The sequence below is a fragment of the Coregonus clupeaformis genome, chromosome 17 (assembly GCF_020615455.1).
Source record: "Coregonus clupeaformis isolate EN_2021a chromosome 17, ASM2061545v1, whole genome shotgun sequence".
NCBI lineage: Eukaryota > Metazoa > Chordata > Actinopteri > Salmoniformes > Salmonidae > Coregonus > Coregonus clupeaformis.
Window position 1 is genome coordinate 45,199,427 of NC_059208.1, and position 25,858 is coordinate 45,225,284.

At 42.2% G+C, this 25,858-nt stretch overlaps 1 protein-coding gene across 5 annotated transcripts; it reads right to left on the reverse strand.

Annotated features, from left to right (window-relative positions):
- Positions 1–1,705: 1,705 nt before the first annotated feature.
- Positions 1,706–25,228, reverse strand: LOC121586903 (integrator complex subunit 3). 5 transcript variants are annotated; one of them, XM_041903946.2, is made up of 29 exons: positions 24,882–25,228; positions 23,979–24,062; positions 22,111–22,194; positions 19,285–19,398; positions 19,055–19,139; positions 18,779–18,845; positions 18,013–18,154; positions 17,517–17,646; positions 17,317–17,414; positions 17,020–17,211; positions 16,704–16,791; positions 16,268–16,347; positions 15,796–15,887; positions 15,415–15,533; positions 12,671–12,793; positions 12,019–12,151; positions 11,236–11,290; positions 10,474–10,577; positions 10,219–10,383; positions 9,874–10,027; positions 6,626–6,694; positions 6,447–6,522; positions 6,090–6,203; positions 4,677–4,725; positions 4,414–4,581; positions 3,623–3,723; positions 3,373–3,445; positions 3,069–3,225; positions 1,706–2,787 (listed from the first exon to the last, which is right to left on the reverse strand). In XM_041903946.2, the coding sequence occupies exons 1-29, from the start codon at positions 24,963–24,965 to the stop codon at positions 2,710–2,712; spliced, it is 3,078 nt and encodes a 1,025-aa protein (XP_041759880.1). In that variant the 5' UTR covers positions 24,966–25,228; the 3' UTR covers positions 1,706–2,709. The 5 variants fall into 5 exon arrangements, with proteins under 5 accessions (XP_041759880.1, XP_041759876.1, XP_041759879.1 ...); XM_041903942.2 differs by having other exon boundaries at positions 12,665–12,793; positions 15,403–15,533; XM_041903945.2 differs by having other exon boundaries at positions 12,665–12,793; positions 17,511–17,646.
- Between the last annotated feature and the right edge of the window lie 630 nt (positions 25,229–25,858).

Below are 25,858 nucleotides of genomic sequence, written 5' to 3' on the forward strand. Positions count from 1 at the left end.
GATCACGTCATCAGTTTGCCCTGGCACAACTAAGACTGGCAACAGCATCTTGCAGTTAATTAATTTGATATGGAGCTCATATTCACATTTGGGATCGACCTGTTGCCCTCCACATCCAACGAGTACAACAGGCGTGGACATTTTTTAGCTTTCAGTTAAGACATGTTTTCGAAGCAATGTATGCTCGGCAGATACACTTAACGTACAGGCCATTGAACCACTATCAAGGAGTCCTTTTAGTTTTACTGAGCCCTGCACAGTCACTGGTGCATAGAACAGACTTTCATTACCGGTTATTCTCGGAGTACGTTGATTGATCACATTTGTGTCACCTTGATTTTTCTCTTTGAATGAAGAAAGTTCTATTTCAGGATCAGTTTCATTTATAGGGGCTTAGTTTTTAGCTGCACCTTTCCCCTCAAGGTGCAGACCTATTAGTTTAAACCAATTACAGGGGAGGTTAGCATGTCTTGGGGGTATGATCTTTGACCCTCTGTAACTTTCTAACTCTCATTATTCACAATTTATTCAGGATTATCTGTCAGCCAGCGAGAGAGGGGCCACTCCAATCCCACTGAGCCCCAATGTGGGGAACAGGCTGTCTTGGTTCCCAGTTGGGAATAGACTGCTTAATGTGGAGCCTTCTCTTCTCTAATACATCATGTAAGAACATAAACTTTACACCCAAGGTCCCAGTAACAGACATCACTTTATCCATGTGTATTATGGTAGGATGATAACATTTCCCCTCTCTCTGTGTTTGTGCGTCTGTATCTTTTACTGTATCTTACAAACCCTAATGTTGCAGTAGACAGCAATAGCACATGTAGACAAACACTGGGTTGCTATCTGACTCCTGGTATTGCTCCAATTTGATATCTGCTATAGTCAAAGATAGGGCTGATACAGTATCTGACTGAACATATTGTTTTAACTCCCTTCATTGCTCTCTGCTCTTTTCCCAGGTTTTCATATTCCACAGCACATGAAAACTCTCTGGCGACAGAAAGGTGGACGCTGTTACTGGGAGGTAGAGAAGAGTGGTCCGGATGTATATAGCAGTCTCATATAAAGATATTAAGAGAACAGGTGGTAATGACAAGTCCTGGAGTTTACAGTGTCGTCATGGTGGTTATCAATTCAGACACAATCATTTTGAGACTCAAGTATCAGGCCCTCAATCTTGTACATTCACATTCATCTCAATGTATGCTTTGATGTACATACTGAATAACAACTTGATAGAAACTTGTAAATTAGAATGTGTTCTTACTTGACTTGCCTGACATTAAATGACTTGACTGAAATACAAATTATTATACTTGAATATTGATATCTTGAAACAAAAATTTAAATAAATGAAGACTTCTAGTCTCAACCTCAGTTCTCACTGGATACGTATGTAATATTTATATATTTTTTACTTCGGCTACTTCCATTTTCCCACCTACCCTGAAAGTAGCCTATGGGGCCAGGAGAAACTCTTATCCACGATACGGATTGGTTTAAATAGCTGCTGTTGAAAAGCCATTGAGCTACTGCTAAGCTTAGCCACTGCTAAGAGAATTAAATAGCCTGCATTATGAGCCATCTCTGAGCAGAAGGGTACTCGGCTCCAATGAACTCCAGTAATGTTCTGGGTAGTGTTACAACATTGACTCGTGTGAGATGTGCTTCAGTGTGAAAACTCAACCATAAGCCTAAATCATACTTAACATGCAACATTTAATCTCTTATTTCAAGATAATAGTCAAACACATTACATACGATTGTATCTCCACACCACTTGGTTATTTTTTAGCCCTTTTTTATTAATATCATAATCATTTAACATAGTTATGACCTTTTTTATGAAAATAGTTCATTAGAAAGACATTTCCATTAAAAAGTTCAGCGACTACTTCTGGGTCCTCATTCATACAGTCTTTATTTCTGCACTCGCATACAGTCCAACCATCTGTGGTTAAAATTATCCAATGAGAGAGTGTGTGTGTGTCCATGATCTTGCTTCTGGCCAATCAGAAATGAAGAGTGAACAGGAACAGGCGACAGGTATGTTTATCAACCAATAGTTAAAGTTTTTTCAGACGTGGGGAGGATACATTTTTTCTGAGGGGGTGGGATTGTGACAAAGGTGACTTTTTTTCCCAGGAAAGGGAGGAATCACCTAAACCTAACCTTCCACATGTGCCTCTGTTAAAATTGACTGGACTGGATGGTCTTGCTGGTTGGTCGATCATCATGGTCATGGCTTATAAAATGCTTTGTCTGTCTGAAGTCTCCAAGTGCAGTGTGATAGGCGGACCACTAAGGGACAATAGAGCAACACATTCACTCCCCCAAAATATCCTAACTCTAGTAATGTAATCCTTTCCTCAAGGATATAGATATCAGTCTCGTAACAGTACTTCTGTCAGTCTGTGCCACAGCGACTTGCATTTCCCCTCGCTTCTCGAGCACTTTGGAATGCCCCCCCTGACCAATCCAGCCAGACCAACTGACACAAAGCAGCCAATGACCAGTGAGAGGAGAGGAAGAGCGTCTCCATGGCTCCGGCCAGTAGCATTAAAGTCCATGCGGAGGAGCCCCCTCTTGTTGAGTGTCTCTGGGGGCGGGGTTTCTTCAGTGGTTTGGAGAAGCTGGTTGGCTGATGGTCCTGTCTTCAGGGATGTCACTATGGCAGGTGGGAGCGGGTTGGTTGTGGGGCTTTCAGTCGCTGTCCGAGGCCACCGCAGATGAGCCTTTCCTCTTCCTCTTGGGAGCTTTGGGTTTGGAGTCCTCTTCCTCCTGGAGTAGAGACGGAAATAAAAGGAGGTAAGAGGAACAAGTGGAGACAGAAATAGCTTCTGAAACCAGGAGAGCTTAAAAAACCCACCATTTTGGTAGTGAAACTATAATGACACAGCTGACGGAGACACCGAAACAGTTAAAGTTCTGTTAATCAGCAATTAACAGAACCTAAATGTAATCCTGGTGCTGGAGTGTACAAGGGTATGGGACTATGTGAGGCTCATCTTAACGCAGTCTCTAAACAGGATATAACAGGAAGTGGTTATAGGAGGACCTACCGAGGCACTGCTGGACGCGCTCTCTTCCTCGTTGCTAACAGGGGTGGCAGCTCCCTTACGCGACCGTGGGGAGGAAGCGGGGGCCTTGCGCCGTGACTTGGGAGGCTTGGAGGAGGGCTCTTCATACTCCTCGGCCAATGAAAAGAGGTCGCTGAATCTGAGCGGCGAAGACAGAAAGAAGGGACACATTTCCAATCCTGTCATACTCTTAAACCCCTATAAGACACTCCTAGTAACTATGTGTTATTCATAGTCATCTTTAAATGATCCTCTTTGAGGACAGGAAGAGAGTCTGGGGTCTCACCTCATCTTGTGGGACTCGTCACAGCTGGCCTGGACGTGCTGCAGTGCCTGCAGGATGGGCGTCTGTGTGAAGACTGGGGACACACAGACAGAGAAGGGTCAGAGTTCACGGTACGGTACTCTGCACTGGGTTAGAGGTGTGTTTGGGGAATACTGAGGTAAGTGTATAATGCGGTGTTAGTTTGTTGCTATTGCAGGAGAGTGTGTGTGTTTTAGAAGAGTAAACCAGTGTGTGTGTGTGTGTGACTCACAGCTGTTCTTGGTGTTGCTGAGGTTCAGCCTCAGGTTGTCCATGTGCTCCAGGATCTGTTCCAGGGTCAGCTGGGCCAGTTTACTGCTGGAGCTGCGCAGACTGGGAGACACACAGACAATAAAACAAAACTCCTTGCTTATACTCCAGTGAACAGGAACACTACTGTTACCAGGCTTTAACCTAACGGTCACCAACACAGTGTGCAGGCTTTTGTTCCAGCCCAGCATTTAAACAACCGATTCAACTTATAATCAAGACCATGGGTGAGCAGGCAGGCTATTTGCAGTGCAGTCAAAACCAACAAAAGCTCAACATCAATTAACAGAAACACTAGAACACCATGCTGAAGCATTTAAACCCATGTGTGTCTCTTCAGTTAAAAGAGATTTCCGGACTTTTACACCAATCATAATAGTTTTTCTTACCTCGAGAGAAGATCAGTTTGACTTACAGAAAGTGCTGTGAAGTCAACAATGCATGGAATACGAGTATGAAAACTTCAACTTCAAATCGTTGGAAACAGTTCCGTCTAAAAATTCTGAGTCAAACCCAGATCTTCTGGAGTGAAAGCGTTGCGCTATAAGTTGAATTAAAGTACTGCATGTGTGAGCCATTTTAGAAAGCGTAGCGAACCAATGAAAACCAATTGGATGCCAACATCAGCAATATCCAAACAGTGGATTGATGTAACATGTCATCAAATATCTTCTCTGGAGGTAAAGAAAACTATTAAGATTGGGGTAAAAACGTGATCTCTTTAAAAATGGAAAGCGGTGGTCTCGTAGTCACCTCTGGCGTTTGCGTGGCAGGTTGTTGTTCTTGATGAGCAGGGCTTTGATGTGTTCCCCCAGGACATCGTCGTGCTTGGCTGCCCAGTGGCGCAGGATACTGGTGGTGAACTGGTCCTCCTGGTGGCAGGGCCGACTCAGCACCATCTTCACCATCTCCCCACTGGGCCTGAAGGGGGAAGGAGCACCACAGGGATCAGTACCAGTGCCACTGTAGTCTTGTTTTTATTCATTTGCAGAGATGTACCTATAAATATAGCTTACTTTTCCCTGCGTAGTTGCAACAGCAAACAGGAGAGTGCTTCTGGGTGTTCTGGAGAGGAAGAGGTACAACATGAGCATAGAATGAGTATATTATGCCAGTGGTAATACCAGGAAAGAAAAGTGTAGAACCATTAACTAATTTCAGTGAAGGTCAATAGCATACCCAGCTCAAATATTCTAAGATAACAGTTAAGCTACTACCAGCTTCTGTTAATAGCTGACAGCTAATAGAAAATGCTACATTAAACCCTTTCCACTCACAGCCCGTCGTCCCGTATACGGGTTGAAAATGGCAGCTCTTGTCATTGATAAGCGCCTAAATTGGAACGCAGTGGCTGTACAGTAACACGCTATACATGACGTCAGAACTCAGGTTCTCCGCTTCACAGCGCTGTATGGGTTTTGACTGACAGCCGTTATAAACTTGAGCACCGCGTGCAACAAGAAGATGCCCCCACCACTCCACTAATTGGGCTACTTTTGCACATTTGTTGTTGTCTGAGTGAGGGATATGCCCCCGTAAGTCCAAATGTGCACTTCACATATCCATATTTGAAAACTTGTGTCATTTACAGTATCAACGTTTATGATCGCTATGTTTGATCCACAGGATGACATGCGTTATACCCTGGGGTTGTCCTGAACAGAATGAGCCTGTTTGTTGTATTGTGAAGAAAATCTGCAGAAGAACACACACTTCAATGCACTCATGACTTTATTCTATGCACACTGTAAGACCGTATTTTATAACTTAGATATCCATGTTGGCAATAGAATAAGCTTCCAAATGATGCCCATCTGACCCAGATTGCGATTAATAATGGAATGTTTTTTGGATTGCGTAAACAACAACAGTATATGTGTGATGGTGGGGACAAAGGGCTGTGTTCCAAACAAGAAATTACAATGGTGCTTGCTTCAGTTCCTCAATGGCAAAGCTCAAAAAACACCTTATAGTTGAAGGCTCTTTCCTTGAGTCATAAAAGTGCATTAAAAATACATAGGAACTGTGCAGAGTTTGGAGAGGTGTGTGGCCACTTGGAGACACCAGTTAGACCTCTCACTCAAACCCTCGTAATTGTTTTTTTCTTATCTTTCACCTATTCCAAAATTTCAATTAATATTCTAATTATGTTAGTGAATGTATCCAGAGTATTTTCAGATTTTGTTATTGACAACTGCTGTGAAAAGTACAGTAAATGTAAAATGCACATAAAATCAACATTGTAATGTTTGGATTCAGGTGAACTGTTGTGTCCTCACCATCATCATCGTCTGATAATTTCCCCATCTCCAAAATGTTATCTTTCAATTGCTACCATGGTCATGCATATTACTTTTGTAGTTCCTCTGTTAGAAACATTTCAATTTGGCCCATCTATATGTCTATCTAGGCCTTTATATGCATCTCACCTTTGTACTTGAGGTGCTGCAGGATGGGGATAATGGTCTCCAGTGGGATGCTGTGGGCCAGGAAGAGCTGCCAGGTGCTGTACTGCTCAAACGTCTCCCAATCCAGAGACTGGACTGTAGGGCAGAGACAATATTTCATACAGTGAGACAAGCCCATACAGTTCATACAATATGAAGACTGATAACATTCAGCATACACTTTGCACAATGAGTCTGTTTTTTTCAGTCTGTGTGTGTGTGTGTGTGTGTGTGTGTGTTTGTGTCAGTATTTGAGTGTCTGTGTGTGTTTGGGGTGTGTGTATGTGTCAGTATTTGAGTGTCTGTGTGTGTGTGTATCTGACGTTATACGTGACTCACTGAGGATATTGAGGACAGAGTCCTTGCGGAACATCACCAGATTGCCAATCATCACGTGACACATCAGTTCCTGCAGCTGAAAGAGAAAAATAAGAGAGATTGAGGGAGTGAGATGGGAGGGTTGAAGGAGAAAATACTATGCAGTATTGCATATTTTTGTGTGAGAGTGGTTGAATTACCTGTGTTGAATCGATGACGGCTACAATCATGTTGAGTAGCTCGCCGCTGCGCAATGTCTCATCTGGGAACTACAGAGAGAGGAGGGAGATATCAGCAGTCAAACAGTGGTAGGCTAAAGTGTGTTGTGTGAATATCTGTGTGTTTTGATGTAAAAGAGATGGTCTTGACCTCAACATTCAACAGTGCATTCGGAAAGTATTCAGACCCCTTTTCCTTTTAAACATTTTGTTACGTTACAGCCTTATTCTAAAACGGATTAAATTGTTTTTTTCCCCTCAATTTACACACAATACCCCATAATGGCAAAGCAAAAACAGGTTTTTAGAAATGTTAGCAAATGTATTAAAAATAAAACACTGAAATAATACATTTACATAGGTATTCAGACCCTTTACTCAGTACTTTGTTGAAGCACCTTTGGCAGCGATTACAGCCTTGAGTCTTTGGTATGACGCGACAAGCTTGGCACACCTATATTTGGGGAGTTTCTCCCATTCTTCTCTGCAGATCCTCTCAAGCTCTGTCAGGTTGGATGGGGAGCGTCGCTGCACAGCTATTTTCAGAGATGTTCGATCAGGTTCAAGTCTGGTCTCTGGCTGGGCCACTCAAGGAATTCAGAGACTTGTCCCGAAGCCACTCCTGCGTTGTCTTGGCTGTGTGCTTAGGGTCATTGTCCTGTTGGAAGGTGAACCTTCACCCCAGTCTGAGGTCCTGAGCGCTCTGGAGCAGAATCTCATCAAGGATCTCTCTGTACTTTATTCCTTTAATCTTTCCCTCGATCCTGACTAGTCTCCCAGTCCCTGCTGCTGAAAAACATCCCCACAGCATTATGCTGCCACCAACACGCTTCACCGTAGGGACGGTGCCAGGTTTCCTCCAGACGTGACGTTAGGCATTCAGGCCAAAGATTTCAATCTTGGTTTCATCAGACCAGAGAATCTTGTTTCTCATGGTTTGAGAGTCCTTTAGGTGCCTTTTGGGAAACTCCAAGCGGGCTGTCATGTGCCTTTTACTGAGGAGTGGCTTCCGTCTGGCCACTCTACCATTTTGGATTGGTGGAGTGCTGCAGAGATGGTTGTCCTTCTGGAAGGTCCTCCCATCTCCACAGAGGAACTCTGGAGCTCTGTCAGTGACCATCGGGTTCTTGGTCACCTCCCTGACCAATGCCCTTCACCCCTGATTGCTCAGTTTGGCTGGGCGACCAGCTCTAGGAAAGGGTCTTGGTGGTTCCAAACATCTTCAATTTAAGAATGATGGAGGCCTCTGTGTTTTTGGGGACCTTCAATGCTGCAGACATTTTTTGGTACCCTTCCCCAGATCTGTGCCTCAACACAATCCTGTCTCGGAGCTCTACAGACAATTCCTTCGACCTCATGGCTTAGTTTTTGCTGATATGCACGGTCAACTGTGGGACCTTATATAGACAGGTGTGTGTCTTTCCAAATCATGTCCAATCAATTGAATTGACCACAAGTGGACTCCAAGCAAGTTGTAGAAACATCAAGGATGATCAATAGAAACAGGATGCACCTGAGCTCAATTTCGAGTCTCATATAGCAAAGGGTCTGAATACTTATGTAAATAAGGTATTTCAGTTTTTTATTGCCAACATTTTTAAAAACCTATTTTCGCTTTGTCCTTATGGGGTATTGTGTGTAGATCGATTAGGACATTTCTTTATTTAATCCATTATAGAATAAGGCTGTAACAACTATAACAAAATGTGGAAAAAGGGAAGGGGTCTGAATACTTTCAGAATACTTTCAGAAAGTATTCACACCCCTTGACTTTAACATTTTGTTGTGTTACAAAGTGGGATTAAAATTGATTTGTCATTTTTGTCAACGATCTACACAAAATATTTGAACGTCAAAGTGGAAGAAGAATTCTAACACTAATATATCTTGATTGGATAAGTATTCAACCCCTGAGTCAATGCATGTTAGAATCACCTTTGGCAGCTATTACAGCTGTGAGTCTTTCTGGGTAAGTCTCTAAGATCTTTGCACACCTGGATTGTACAATATTTGCCCATTATTCTTTTAAAATTATTCAAGCTCTGTCAAGTTGGTTGTTGATCATTGCTAGACAGCCATTTTTAAGTCTTGCCATAGAGTTTCAAGCTGATTTATGTCAAAACTGTAACTAATCCACTCAAGAACATGCAATGCCGTCTTGGTAAGCAACTCCAGTGTATATTTGGCCATGTGTTTTAGGTAATTGTCCTGCTGAAAGGTGAATTTATCTCCCAGTGTCTGCTGGAAAGCAGACTCAACCAAGTTTCTCTCTAGGATTATGCCTGTGCTTAGCTCTATTCCATTTATTTTTATCCTAAAAACCTCTAGTCCTTGCCGATGACAAGCATACCCATAACATGATGCACCCACCACCATGCTTGAAAATATGAAGAGTGGTACTCAGTGGGATTTGCCCCAAACATAACGCTTTGTATTCAGGAGAAAAAGTTAATTTCTTTGCCACATTTTTTGCAGTATTACTTTAGTGCCTTATTGCAAACAGCATGTTTTGGAATTTTTTCTTTCTTTACAGGCGTCCTTCTTTTGACTTTTCTCCCATCAACATTGGCCTCACTGTGAAATGCCTGAGCGGTATCCTTCCTCTCCGGCAACTGAGTTCGGAAGGGCGCCTGTATCTTTGTAGTGACTGGGTGTATTAATACACCATCCAAAGTGTAATGAATAACTGCACCATGCTCAAAGGGATATTCAATGTCTGTTTTTTTTTACCCATCTACCAATAGGTGCCTTTCTTGCGAACAATTGGAAAACCTCCCTGTTCTGTGTGGTTGAATCTGTGTTTGACATTCACTGCTCGAATGAAGGACCTTACAGATAATAATGATATAGACTATTACTGCACACAGAGTGAGTCCATGCACCTTATTATGTGACTTGTTAAGCACATTCTGAACTTATTTAGGCTTGCCATAACAAAAGGGTTGAATACTTATTGACTCAAGACATTTCAGCTCTTCATTTGTAAACATTTCTAAAAACATAATTCCACTTTGACATTACGGGGTATTGTGAGTAGATCAGTCGCTCTGGATAAGAGTGTCTGCTAAATGACGTAAATGTAAATGTAATGTAAATCAGTGACTCAAAATCTCAATTTAACCCATTTTAAATTCAGTCTGTAACACAACAAAATTTGGGAAAAGTCAAGGGGTTTGAATACTTTCTGAAGGCAATGTTGATGGTGTTTGTGTGTATGTGTTTGTGTGTACCTCAGTGTAGATGGATGGTGTGAGATAGCAGAGCAGCCTGATGTCGTCCTCCTGGCAGGCCTTCATATCCATCATCAGACAGGTGTGCAGGTCTCCCAGCGCCGTGGCCTGGGCAAAAGACTCGTACAGACTCATCTTCCCCATCGCCGCTTTACTGTGGTGGGAGACGATGTTACAAGAATGTTAGAACTAGGTTACAGCTATGATGCAACAATAATGCAAGAACATTAGATCATTTGATGTTAAACCACCAGAGCCGTTAGAGGGCAAAAATGTGTCCCATTAATTAATTTCTAAAGCTAATAATGCTAAAGCTAAGCAGTGTGGTGGCCCCAGTGCCCTCACCTGGCCTTGAGGTAGTAGAGCAGGTGGTAGCCGATCTTGGGCTGTTTCTGGTAGAGCTCCGCCAGCATCTCCAGCAGCACTGAGAAGCCACTGTTGTCCTCCTGCATCTGACACAGGTTCCTGAACACCAGGCACACAGGCTTACACACAGACTCCTCCAGCGACCTGGGAACACACACAAAGTTAATATTCTAAGAACTTATTTGCTCGCATGTTTACACAAACGCACGGCAGAAGTCGCAAACACACACTTACTCTTCTGTGATCTCGTCGGGCAGCACGTCTCCTCTGAAGTGGCCCTTGAAGAGCTCGGCCAGACAGGAGGCCAGAGTGGACATTTGCTCTGAGTCAAAGTCCTCCTGAGAGAGATAGAGGGCGAGAGAGAGAGCGGGAACATCAATAAACCACAGAGAATTCCCATTTCCCCCCACAAGATATACACTGAGTATACAAAACATTAAGGACACCTGCTCTCCATGACAGACTGACCAGGTGAAAGCTATGATCTCTTATTGATGTCACTTATTAAATCCACTTCAGTCGGTGTAGATGAAGGGTAGGATTTTTAAGCCTTGAGACAATTGAGACATGGATTGTGTATGTGTGCCATTCAGAAGGTGAATGGGCAAGTCAAAATATTTAAGTGCCTTTGAACGGGGTATGGTAGTAGATGCCAGGCGCACCGGTTTACGTCAAGAACTGCAACGCTGCTACGTTTTTCACGCCAACAGTTTCCCGTGTGTATCAAGAATGGTCCACCACCAAAAGGACATCCAGACAACTTGACAACTGTGGGAAGCATTGGAGTCAACATGGGCCAGCATCCCTGTGGAACGCTTTCGAAACATTTTAGAGTCCATGCCCAGAGGAATTTACGCTGTTCTGAGGGCAAAAGGGCGGAGGTGCAACTCAATATTAGGAAGGTTTCCGTAATGTTTTGTACACTCAGTGTATGATGACCCCCAATAAATATCTGTATTTAACCCTATGTTTTTCAGATTATTTTTGCTCACTCACCTCCAAGATCAGGTCCACTATCTCCTGCATGACTTCACAATGTGTCTCTGTGTCACTGTTGGAGGGAGAGATGGGAAAGGAAATAATTATTAACGAACCTATTTCGAATAAGATTTCCAGTGTTGCAGTCAGCAATGTTGCTGCAATCAGCAATGACAACAATTGACAGCAATGGGAGTGATTGGGGGAGGCTGAGAGATGAAGTATGAAAGTGGCTCTCCAAATCAACTCAAATCAATGGATGGAGAATGGCAGAAACAACCCAACCTACTAGTGAGCTAGGCAGAGGCGTGAAGCTAATGGCATTATTGTCAACGCCTCTTCATTCCATACATATTTACAAGTTACCACTGTGAATGGGAAGAGCACAGATCTCCAACTCTGGTCTTGAAAAGCTACTGGGTGCGCAAGCCTTTGTTTTAGCCCGACAGTAACCCACCTGATTGAAATAATCAAGGTCCAAACTGAAGAGGACCATGATTAGTTGGAAAAAAGTGCATTAGTGCTGGGGTGGAACAAAATACTTCACACCCAGTAGCTCTCCAGGGTCTTGATTTGGAATTGGGCATGTGTGACTTAGGATCTGACTGAGAATGTCAGTGAACGTGAAAGATTGAGTGTTAAGCTGCTATGAATAAAAAGTAATATATTCCTATATGTTTGCTTTGGCAATGTCTTATGCCAATAAGGCTAATTGAATTTAATTAAATTGAGTGTGCTTGTTTGTTAGACAAATAATGTTACGATGTGAGGGCATTGTCAAGTCACATCCACTCAACTGACCTTCCTTTCTGTAACTGCAAGACCTTCTCCTTCATCATGTCGTCCAATTGGTCCACGTAGGGAGTGATGTCAGCGGGCTCCTCAATAATGGCCTCTTTGATTGGGTGGAATCTGAACTCCCGCTTTTTATTTCCTGTAATAACCAAAATGAGAGGTCAGCCAATGACTTGATGTGGATGAGTAAGAAGCAGAGTGAGAGTGAGGCCCTAATATGTTTCTAGTCTTGTGAATTGGTTTATGAGTTTCTAAATTGCTTTCACATGCATGTTTCTGATTTGGTTTCATCTAAGTTAAAAGTAATGTTAATGTATTAAGCTGCCGATTATGTTCAAAGGGGGGTTCATCTAGTGAAGGCAAAACTAACCTAATGTGGTGATAATCTGAGATGAGATGACGCTAGTGATAGGCCTGGACCGAGATCTATTGGGCTGTCTATCCAACTCCTATGGTCATTGTCATCCGTAGGAGTTGGCAAGACAGCACAAACAGATCTGGGACCAGGCTAGATAGTATTAGTGCTCATTTGGTGTAAAATGGATTTTACCAATTTAAGGTGTTGAGTCTGGTGTAGTTCAATGTTAACATGGTTATAACACAGTATTTAGTATATGGGTTGAGTGCAGTAATAAAATGTGTCCTTCCTTACCCTCACCCTTGCTGTTAATCTCCTCCTCATCGTCGCTGAAGGCAGCCTCTGTGTTGTCGTAGCAACCGTCCTCCTTGTCCAGCAACACATGATTGTCCATCTCCAAGGAAACAGACTCCTCCATTTTCACTGAGGAGCGAAGGGTGAGTAGAGGCAAGCAAACAGAAGAAAGGTTCTCAAAAAGGCAACACTGGACTAATAGCTTAGCTAGATATACCCCTCCTAAAACACACACACACACATTTAAACACATGCAAATTATTTTCCTGGTTAACCTTATTCAAAGTAGTTCAACATTTTCATCAATTATTTAAATCATCCGATATTTAGTGTGAACAATTCAAGTTTTCAACTGTCATTTGCACCCCAATGCAATTCAATAAAGTCGTATTGAATTGAAAATGCTCTACTTTACGGTTCCTTTTCAAGATGGAACATGATACTCTAATTCAGCAGACACTTTTATCCAAAGCCACTTTCAGTTGGCACAACAGCCTGTGCCCTTGGACTAGAGTACTTTCCCTACTGTTGCTAGAAAGAGGTTATTTTCAGCTCTACAAATTATATCATAAAGCATGATTCAAAGGTTGCTTCTTTATGATTCCCACCCTGCCAATATTGTTTAGTGTTATTGGTCCTCTGTAGCTCAGCTGGTAGAGCACGGCGCTTGTAACGCCAAGGTAGTGGGTTCGATCCCCGGGACCACCCATACACAAAAAAAAAAAATGTATGCACGCATGACTGTAAGTCGCTTTGGATAAAAGCGTCTGCTAAATGGCATATTATATTATTATTATTATTGTGCATGTCTGGGGGAGGATGGTTGCAGATAAGGGATGTTTATTTTGCATGTCTGTAACTGTAGTGAGCTGTGTAAAGAAATTCCTCTTTAAGGACCACCAACAGTGTTGATTCATTCATTCATTGAAATGATTTGACAATTTGTAGAATACAGTTGAAGTCGGAAGTTTACATACACTTTGGTTGGAGTCATTAAAACTTGTTTTTCAACTACTCCACAAATGTCTTGTTAACAAACTATAGTTTTGGCAAGTCGGTTAGGACATCTACTTTGTGCATGACACAAGTAATTTTTCCAACAATTGTTTACAGGTAGATTATTTCACTTATAATTCACTGTATCACAATCCCAGTGGGTCAGAAGTTTACATACACTAAGTTGACTGTGCCTTTAAACAGCTTGGAAAATTCCAGAAAACGACATCATGGCTTTAGAAGCTTCTGAGAGGTTAATTTACATAATTTGAGTCAATTGGAGGTGTACCTGTGGATGTATTTCAAGGCCTACCTTCAAACTCAGTGCCTATTTGCTTGACATCATGGGAAAATCAAAAGAAATCAGCCAAGACTCAGAAAAAAAATGGTAGACCTCCACAAGTCTGGTTCATCATTGGGAGCAATTTCCAAACGCCTGAAGGTACCACATTCATCTGTACAAACAATAGTACGCAAGTATAAACACCATGGGACCACGCAGCTGTCATACCGCTCAGGAAGGAGACGCGTTCTGTCTCCTAGAGATGAACGTACTTTGGTGTGAAAAGTGCAAATCAATCCCAGAACAACAGCAAAGGACCTTGTGAAGATGCTGGAGGAAACAGGTACAAAAGTATCTATATCCAGAGTAAAACGAGTCCTATATCGACATAACCTGAAAGGCCACTCAGCAACGAAGAAGCCACTGCTCCAAAACCGCCGTAAAAAAGCCAGACTACAGTTTGCAACTGCACATGGGGACAAAGATCGTACTTTTTGGAGAAATGTCCTCTGGTCTGATGAAACAAAAATAGAACTGTTTGGCCATAATGACCATCGTTATGTTTGGAGGAAAAAGGGGGTTGCTTGCAAGTCGAAAAACACCATCCCAACTGTAAAGCACGGGGGTGGCAGCATCATGCTGTGGGGGTGCTTTGCTGCAGGAGGGACTGGTGCACTTCACAAAATAGATGGCATCATGAGGAAGGAAAATTATGTGGATATATTGAAGCAACATCAAGACATCAGTCAGGAAGTTAAAGCTTGGTCGCAAATTGTTCTTCCAAATGGACAATGACCCGAAGCATACTTCCAAAGTTGTGCCAAAATGGCTTAAGGACAACAAAGTCAAGGTATTGGAGTGGCCATCACAAAGCCCTGACCTCAATCCTATAGAAAGTTTGTGGGCAGACCTGAAAAAGCGTGTGCGAGCAAGGAGGACTTCAAACCTGACTCAGTTACACCAGCTCAGTCAGAAGGAATGGGCCAAAATTCACCCAACTTATTGTGGGAAGCTTGTGGAAGGCTACCCGAAACGTTTGACCCAAGTTAAACAATTTAAAGGCAATGCTACCAAATACTAATGGAGTGTAAGTAAACTTCTGACCCACTGGGAATGTGATGAAAGAAATAAAAGCTGAAATAAATAATTCTCTCTACTATTATTCTGACATTTCACATTCTTAAAATAAAGGGGTGATCCTAACTGACCTAAGACAGGGAATTTTTACCAGGATTAAATGTGAGGAATTGTGAAAAACTGAGTTTAAATGTATTTGGCTAAGGTGTATGTAAACTTCCGACTTCAACTGTACATACATAAGGGCGCTCCAGCCAGTGACGCCTCCACATACAATTTGAGAAAATCATCAAGGATAACACAATAAAGCTTAACAGCTTATTTCCATTGTGGTCCATTCATTCATTCATTCATTCATGTTAATAAATTAAAGTTGAATTACTTTCATTTGTACCTTCATCCCTTCCCTCGGTGGGGGGTGAGGGGGAACTGCAGAACTCTGGGAAGCGTTCCCTCAGCATGGAGCGCAGCTCCCGGTCCAATTTGGGGTTGTCAAACAGAGGGGCTAGGTGACTGAGGGAGGGAAAGACAGACAGACAGACAGACATATAGGCGGTTACAATAAGGCTGATGAAGATCCACTGACATAAAATGTAATAAAATAACTAAATCACTGACGATACCAAAATAATTGGATCAAAAATGTAGATTCAATTTAAATATAAATGTTCATTTGTTTATTTCTTTATGCATATCTGTGACAAGATCCATGGTCATATATATCCCATGATGGCGGTGGTGTGTGCATGTATGTGTGTGTGTGTGAGAGACTCACGCCAGCACTCTTTTCTCCATGATGAAGGTGAGAGAGTTGAAGACACCCTGCCGCACCTGCCCCTCCAGAGGGGGGAAAAAGTGAGGGATGATCTGTGAGGGAGAAAGAGGGGGGCAGGTGGAGAAAAGAGAGAAAAACAGTAGGATCAATTGAAGGCAAGAAGGAGTCAAACGAAGAGATGAGTCAAACATCGGACAGAAGGCCAGAATACCACACAACTAACAACTTCTCTAAAGCATGGCACAACTAACACCAATTAAAGTTATCATTAAACTTCCCCACTGCTGTACATTTACTACCAAACAGGTGAATACTGCACGTAATGTAAAAACATCTATTCACTCTCTAATGCTCTGCTAACTCACTGAGCAATAAAGTATATTCCACTTTGAATAACAAAAAAAATGTGGCAAATTCACCATAGCTAAGTGATATGAATGAGCTCCATTGTGTAATGTGTGCCTTCACTCACCCGACACATGAAGTCCAGTAGGGTGGCAGTGATGGCTGGATGAGGCTTCATGGAGTGATGCATCACTAAGATGGCAGGCTCTGAGAGAGGGAGGGGGGAAGAGAAAATGGATGGGTAAACCATGAAAACAGAAAGGGGAAGAGAAAACAGTGCATACTGTGGCAGATAGAGAAAGTGATAGCAGAAAAGCGTCCATCTTGTAACCTCTGTTTCCATTATTCTAATATACCACTAACCCAGCACCTGATTTTTTTTGTTGCCTACTTCTATACATTTGGTTGAACACATTGGCCCCTTACTCTACACAGTATGAAAAAAATGTATGAAAATGTATACACTCACTGCTGTAAGTCGCTCTGGATAAGAGAGTCTGCTAAATGACTCAAATAAATGTAATGAAGAGATACATGTATTGTTTTCCGTCCCACCGTCTTACCTATGTTCATGATGCTGTCCTTCTCTGGGCTGAAGAAGAGCCAGTCGTAGAACAGGGCCAGCTTGGCGTTGGAGGCCGCCACGTTAGACTGAAGTAATACAAATGTATTTATTACAATGTACTTACTATTTTACCATGTTCTTTATGGGTAACGTCCAGGTAAATAGTTGTAAATACTAGGTAAATTCAAATAAAAAAGTTATTGTCTACCTAATTAACATTAGACAGGAAATCATTGTTAGTATAAAATAAAGCGTTATCCATCTTTGCATTAAAGTGCCTTAAAAGTATAATCCATCTTTGCCCCACCCCTTACCGTGCAGGTGGTGAGCAGCCAGCCAATGATAGCCCAGCGGGGTAGAATGTCGGAGCTCAGCACCTCATTGGACGGGTGCACAACGCCGCAGATGTAGCGAATCAGGTCGCAGCGCAGCGACTGGCTCTCTGCCGTGGACAGGTACTGTCTCTGGAACCAGTCTTGGTAGCGCTTCTGCTGGCCAAAACGCACCTACAGAGAGAGGGAGAGGATAGTCATAAGGAAATGTGTATATGCATGTACTATACATGTGTTTGTACTGTCCTGAGAAGTGTTGTAGTGTGTGTGTGTGTTTACCCTGGAGGTCATGAAGAGCAGTTTGGTCTCCATGTCTGGTGTGAGGCGACAAGCCAGGAACTTTCGGGATGTGCGAGCGGTCAGGAGCTGCAGCAAGCCTATAGAACCAGATCGAGAGAAAGAGACAGGATTAGAGTTGAGCCACGAGTCTCTCACACCCCCCCACACACCCGTACTGAGCGACACTCTCTTACCCTTACCAGTGAACTGAGGGCTCAGGGCCTGGGGGTTGTGGAGCAGATCTTTCCACAGTAGCTCCATCTCTGGTATACGGGCCACAATCTGCAGCAGACGCACCAGGTCTCTCCCAATGATAAAACACTCCATAAACTAGACAGGGATGAGGGTAGAAGAGAGAGAGAGGGGAATATGTCATTACACATTCAATTATTTAATTGCTGTGTGGAAATTCCTCCTTGTCAAACCTAGATACGGTATAATAACTTAGTCTGTGTTCTTGGACATATACAATATGACATAAATCTTCTTCCACATCGGTCCTCCTTTCCTCTAGACTCCATAAGCATCTTCGCTCCCCCAAGGGGTTTAGCTAAACTATACTCCACCCTCTTTTCCCTCCCTCCTTCCAACCTTGAAATGTTCTCCTCCCTCATTCCCTTACTCACTATATTGCTTTTCTCCTTACCTCACTGATCTCATTACATCACTCCCTCCTTCATTCCTCTCCTCCCTCACCTTCTCTCGGAGCAGGCCGATACAGAAGTCCACCTCCTTCTGTCTGAGGACCAGCTGCGCCGGGGTGCCGTGGTCCACGATGAGGCGCAGGTAGGTGTACACTGACATGGCTATCAGCATGCCACTCTTCAGCACCCACTCCCTGAGGAAAAAAAGAGATTGAGATTATTGTAGTTCTTGTAGAAAGATTGTTGTATGCTAAACCAAATTAGTCCAAAATTCCACAGTGTGTTCAGCGGAAAAAAGGGTGCTGAATAACAACAAGAATGAGAAGGTCTTACCAAGAATGAGAAGGGCTTACCAATAATGAGAAGGGCTTACCAAGAATGAGAAGTTCTTACCAAGAATGAGAAGGGCTTACCAAGAATGAGAAGGGCTTACCAAGAATGAGAAGGGCTTACCAAGAATGAGAAGGGCTTACCAAGAATGAGAAGGGCTTACCAAGAATGAGAAGGGCTTAACAAGAAAAACTTCCAAAAGGACTAATTCGAAGCAGAAAAGAGTTGGAGCACTCAACAGAAATCAATCTCTGCCTTTTTTGTTGAGTGCTCCAACTATTTTCTGCCTCGAATTAGTCATTTTGGAAGTTTTTATTGGTAAGCCCTTCTCATGTGTTATGAGCCTACTTCAAAGCATGAGATTTTTTTTTTTTTATATAAGTGTGTGTGATATGTTTTTGCCTTATGAACCAGTTTGACTTTTATTGCATGACAATACTGGAGTGAAAGAGTGTTTCCTGTTGATCCAACTCCGCTCTCCAACACACCTTTGATCCACCAGTATGTCCAGTACGTTCTCAGCCAGCCACAGGTTCTTATTGGTGATGTCTCCTCCTGGACACAGAAAAAAGCCACAGAGATGCTCAATCAAGCAAACCAACGCAGAGACATAATAGACAAAAGGTGAGGAAGCCATTTTGTCTTGTCACAATTTAGGCATGCGAGCAATGTTGAAACAAGATACTACTTTGTGCATTGGCAGAAAGATTTGCTCTGCATCTCAAAACAGTGAAACCAACAGTACACATGGTGATTGGACCAACCTGCGATCTGCTTCATAAGGGTCATGAGGACGCCGTCCGCTCCAATCACGCCACTCTTCACCAGCTCCCTCACCAACCACACCAACTGGTGGGAGAGAGAGGGGGAGATCAATAGTCAATCACTTACTCATTAGAAAACATCAAATCTACATGTGTATTTTGTGTCAATAAAGCGAATTGAGAGCACAGAAACTGTTTCTTCCTTTTCTACACAGAGACAAACGGTATACCTGTGTGCGGCAGACGTCCTGCAGCTTGAGGAACTTCTCCATGAGGATCTGGTTGATCTTGATCAGGATCACGTTCATGCCGTCCCTATTCACCAGGGTCAGGTCTCTGTAGCACTGTGGAGAGTAGAGTAGCAAAAGTATAAGGTGTATGTAAACTTCCGACTTCAACTGTGTGTGTGTGTGTATACAGTGGGGGAAAAAAGTATTTAGTCAGCCACCAATTGTGCAAGTTCTCCCACTTACAAAGATGAGAGAGGCCTGTAATTTTCATCATAGGTACACGTCAACTATGACAGACAAAATGAGAAAAAAAAATCCTGAAAATCACATTGTAGGATTTTTTATGAATTTATTTGCAAATTATGGTGGAAAATAAGTATTTGGTCAATAACAAAAGTTTCTCAATACTTTGTTATATACCCTTTGTTGGCAATGACACAGGTTTTCTGTAAGTCTTCACAAGGTTTTCACACACTGTTGCTGGTATTTTGGCCACCAATTGTGCAAGTTCTCCCACTTAAAAAGATGAGAGAGGCCTGTAATTTTCATCATAGGTACACGTCAACTATGACAGACAAATTGAGGAAAAAAAATCCAGAAAATCACATTGTAGGATTTTTTATGAATTTATTTGCAAATTATGGTGGAATTATGGTGGAAAATAAGTATTTGGTCACCTACAAACAAGCAAGATTTCTGGCTCTCACAGACCTGTAACTTCTTCTTTAAGAGGCTCCTCTGTCCTCCACTCGTTACCTGTATTAATGGCACCTGTTTGAACTTGTTATCAGTATAAAAGACACCTGTCCACAACCTCAAACAGTCACACTCCAAACTCCACTATGGCCAAGACCAAAGAGCTGTCAAAGGACACCAGAAACAAAATTGTTAGACCTACACTTGGCTGGGAAGACTGAATCTGCAATAGGTAAGCAGCTTGGTTTGAAGAAATCAACTGTGGGAGCAATTATTAGGAAATGGAAGACATACAAGACCACTGATAATCTCCCTCGATCTGGGGCTCCACGCAAGATCTCACCCCGTGGGGTCAAAATGATCACAAGAACGGTGAGCAAAAATCCCAGAACCACACGGGGGGACCTAGTGAATGACCTGCAGAGAGCTGGGACCAAAGTAACAAAGCCTACCATCAGTAACACACTACGCCGCCAGGGACTCAAATCCTGCAGTGCCAGACGTGTCCCCCTGCTTAAGCCAGTACATGTCCAGGCCCGTCTGAAGTTTGCTAGAGTGCATTTGGATGATCCAGAAGAGGATTGGGAGAATGTCATATGGTCAGATGAAACCAAAATAGAACTTTTTGGTAAAAACTCAACTCGTCGTGTTTGGAGGACAAAGAATGCTGAGTTGCATCCAAAGAACACCATACCTACTGTGAAGCATGGGGGTGGAAACATCATGCTTTGGGGCTGTTTTTCTGCAAAGGGACCAGGACGACTGATCCGTGTAAAGGAAAGAATGAATGGGGCCATGTATCGTGAGATTTTGAGTGAAAACCTCCTTCCATCAGCAAGGGCATTGAAGATGAAACGTGGCTGGGTCTTTCAGCATGACAATGATCCCAAACACACCGCCCGGGCAACGAAGGAGTAGCTCCATAAGAAGCATCTCAAGGTCCTGGAGTGTCCTAGCCAGTCTCCAGACCTAAACCCAATAGAAAACCTTTGGAGGGAGCTGAAAGTCTGTATTGCCCAGCGACAGCCCCGAAACCTGAAGGATCTGGAGAAGGTCTGTATGGAGGAGTGGGCCAAAATCCCTGCTGCAGTGTGTGCAAACCTGGTCAAGACCTACAGGAAACGTTTGATCTCTGTAATTGCAAACAAAGGTTTCTGTACCAAATATTAAGTTATGCTTTTCTGATGTATCAAATACTTATGTCATGCAATAAAATGCAAATGAATTACTTAAAAATCATACAATGTGATTTTCTGGATTTTTGTTTTAGATTCCGTCTCTCACAGTTGAAGTGTACCTATGATAAAAATGTCAGACCTCTACATGCTTTGTAAGTAGGAAAACCTGCAAAATCGGCAGTGTATCAAATACTTGTTCTCCCCACTGTATATATATATATATATATATCATAGTGGTGTTAGAGGAAGTGAGATGTGTATCGAGTGTGTGTGATACTGGTAATCACACAAAGTGGTTTAGGAGGCTGCAGTGTGTGTATTTATAGTGTTGTGTGAGTATGTGTAATACATATGAGTGTATGTACTGTGTGTCTGTGTGTGATGTTTGTTGTGTGAAAGCCATAAATGCGAAAAGTGTAAATATTGACAAGGACAGTGAGGCTTCAGAGTATAGCATGAACATTTGTGAAGTGTTTGCAGTGTATGTGATGTATAGATTGGGTTGCAGAGTATGAGTCTATAATTCCATTCATAGATCATGTAGCCTAAAGTATTCAAGGTATTTGGGTGTTGATAACAGCACACTATTTTTAGTGCACTCACAAGAGTCACTATGTAATCTAATTCAAACCATGTGAGGTGTGTATAAATATTGGTGTGTGTATAGTGAATGCAATCAATGGTGCCATGATCATGAGAGCTTTCCGACCTTCCTGGTTTGACCTGGAGTCTCCCAGAATTGGCTTTTGACTCCCGGCGAACAGTAAAACTATTCCAGGGTATTTCTGAAAACGCCATAACGAAATTACAGACTAAGATGTGAAAATGTTGAATCTACTGAAATGAGCGCCGTCTGACTTGGCAACCCTAATGATCATATGAAATGATAAGGTGTATGATAATGATATGAAGTATGATAATGATCATGTATACGGTAGTAACGAAGCCTTACCCTCTGTGCCTGCGGGGGCTCTGTGAGCAGCAGAGCGAAGAGTCCCAGACACACCTCCTCGTGCTGCTGGGGGCCCTTACACACCTAGAGGAGGAGGAGGAGATGATGACAATGTATCGTACCATGTAACCTAGCCCTGACCAAGTTATCCTTACTCATTGTGTATTTATTATTACGTGTTATTATCTTTCTATTATTGAGCTCTCTCTCTGCATTGTTGGGAAGGACCCGTAAGTAAGCATTTCACTGTTAGTCTACACCTCTTGTTAACGAAGCATGTGACGAATAAAATGTTAATTGATATGGCTGTAGCCTCCATTATCATGGTGTTGGGAGGTTTTAGCCATATTAGGGCTTCATGTAACTTGAACCTATTAAATTCAACATATTAAAATCCATGTCATTTCAGCATGCCATGACACCCACCATCTCAGATTGTTCTGAAATTGTTTCTGTAGTTAGAAAACAGGTAAGATTGGCATTCCTGAAGCATTATTTTGTTGAAATGTAATTTTATCTCTGAGAAATTAAGATAATGTATAGTGTTTTGCAATTGTAATGGTATTAGGTTGTGCTGGGTTTAATAGTAAATGTCACAATTCACAATACATATAGAGCTGTTTCCTAATAACTTTATTGAAAAACACAAGACTGCCATGCAATTAATTATTTGATTAGGGTTGTCACTACATTTTAGTCCCTAGCCCATTTCTCCATCAAAGTTTGGGCTTGTAGGAGAAGTCTTCATATGACAATTGCATAGGGATAGCCCTCTCAGAGAGCAGTCACTTGTTGGACTATTCAAGGAGAGTTGGGTTGAAGCATTAGGTTGCTATTAGGGCAAACTGAATAGCTTTCATGGAGGACTGGCTTGAATTGTGAGGATGACCACACAATTTATTTTCATAATGAGACAAATCTATTGGTTTTCTACCCAGAGTTGCAAAGGAAATGTTGTGATCTATTTAATAAACACAAGAGACCAGCACAATTGATAAAAGAGTGCGGCTCTATAGCAGGAACAGCGGCATCTAGTGGTCTAAATCTGGTACTTTCAAACTACTTTACGGTAAATAATGCAAGCGACTTCAATTACTAATTTCTCTGAACAGGGGAAATGAAGCATCACCAGACTCATTGGGAACACATTACATAGTATGGAGAAGCAATAGGCCTACTCCAAGCCATAGCTTCATACTGCTTGTCAAACAGAAAACTGATACTGTATACTGGTTGTTGGGGTGGGATTGGCATAGTGTGCGGGGGGTCCGTGGGTGGCTTTTGACAACAACAATAAAACTATTCCTCATGTCTTACTCATTGGTAGTTTGGTCCAAAACCGTTGTTGGATACTATATTTATTGAATATTATCTGAATCCTATAAATTAAAATTGGTTATTTGGGTGCTTAATTTCTCAGAGATCAAATTATATTTCAGCAAAATAATGTTTCAGGAATGCTAATTGCATCTGTTACTAACTACAGAAACAATTTCAGAAGTATCTGAGATGGTGGGTGTCGAAATTCTTGTGCTTTTTGAGGTGGAACGACCCGCCTAGCCTACAGGTAGCATACTGTACATAATCGTACACTTCTCAATAGGCTTATGTAGCATATGTATCCCATCCTTTGAGTACTAACATTTACAAATGGCATTGCAGAAATGTGTATGAGTACAGATCAATTGCTAAGCCTACTCTGATTACTCTGACCATAGTCACATTCAATGCAATCCTATACATCTAATGTAATGTAGATCCTAAGGCTCAACAAAAATATGTAAGTAGCTACATCTCATCTGCATATTCTAGTATGTAGAGTCCCATCCCATGGTGGTGGACTATTAGTGAGAGGGCAAGGGACTCACATTTGCTGTGATGGCATCGTTGGCTTCGCGCTCCGACAGGCCGTTTGTCAATGAAGTGACGATCCCCACACACCTCTCCAACCGCTAATGAACACAAAAACAAAAGGAAAGTTAACCACAAAGACAGATAGAGATAGACACCCACAAGAATAGATAGGCATAATCGTTCACAATTCACATAATGTGGGCATACAGACAAAAGACACACACAAAATGCTACACAAAGAGCAACACAGCACACTCACACACATGGGAACAACAACAGTCAGATAAATCATACACACACAAATCACACACAAAGACTGCACACAAACAACAATAGAACGATGATCACTGTCAACTGAGCTAGCTACATACTATATGAAAATGCCTTAGCCATCTGGGTGTGGGGGTTAGGCTCTTGATTTTTTTAGGGGAAGGGTCACGACATAAAAAAATGTAAAAGAAAATGTAAAAGATGTATGCACTCACTAACTGTGGGTCGCTCTGGATGAGAGCGTCTGCTAAATGACTAAAATGTAAAATGACAAGGGTAGTCAGAAAATATACTTTATTGACATGTGTATGATGAGCTTTGCGCATGTGCATGGGCTCGTGTCTCATCCATGTTTACCAAAATAGCATGCTAAATGCTACGCTAAATTATGCTGGATTCCCCATTATTTAAACCCACGTCAACAGAGCGAAAATACATACTGCAAACCTACACATGCTAGGCTATAAAATGCATTTTATAATAGGAACCAAACTTGCTGAATGATAGCTAGCTAGCAACATGCAGGCTATTCTGTAAAATGGTTCCGTGTCTTTGTAGTGAATGTTTTTTTAACGTGCTGTATGGTTGAACAGCTGTTCGTATGGTGTAGCAAAGCTTCTTGAGAATAGGCTATATAGTAACCCTACCTCCTCCAGCTCATCTTTTGCGTCCAGGGTCGTGGACACCAATAGGCGACCCTGCAGTTTCCCCTTTGCCGGTGAAGGCTCCATCTCCTCCCGCCTCGCTTCGTCTGGCCCCAGAGGACTTGAGGGGTTAGACACTGGAGTTCGGGGGAAATGTTTTTCTCGTATCAATGGATCGCCTCTAACAATACACAGTTGTTTAGACTCTCTTTACACGCTCTTCGTCGGACACCGTGTGTTTTTTAAAACTTGGTTTGGCCACCTTTCAGTCTCACTCCACTGCTTTCGACAGTCTCCGAATAAAACAAACTAACTTCCGGAGGGCATGGTGGCCTAGCGGAAGTATTCGTTCACAGGGCTAGCAGAAGGGAGGACTATAAGGCTCTTTTTAGCCAATCATTGCTCTACGCACTTTGAAGGACATAAGGATTTACCAATGAACGTAGAGGATAACCGGCCAATGAGTGGCAATGTAACTTGAACAGAAAAAGATTCGAGCATTGAAATTAAGACGCTTGTGTCATTTTGTAAGAATGTAATAGAAGAGGCGCATGACCTTTTTTGTTGTTGAAATATTTGTATTGAAAATACATCTGGATAATTGTTCTTAATTATCATGCTAAGTTAAAGCAATAGCATTCAGACCAATTACCTTCTAATTAATACATTTTACAGTTAATTAAGCAAAACGTTGGGAACATGCTTTATATTCGTTATAGCTGCCTACATTAGCCTCCTCCAAGGTAAATGTTGTGCTATGGTGAGTGACAAGAAAAAAGTTTGTGGCCAACTACTAGTTATATATTTGTACCGCTTGAGGGCGCAACAACCCATGTCAACGAACAACAACATTCATCCAAGCAAGCAAGACCAAATTTATTAAAACACTTTTTTTTTTTTTTTTACAAATAGACTTTCAGGCCATAACAATTATCCAGTTTTTCAAAGTTTAAAAGGTTTTTCAAACCAATACGCAGTAA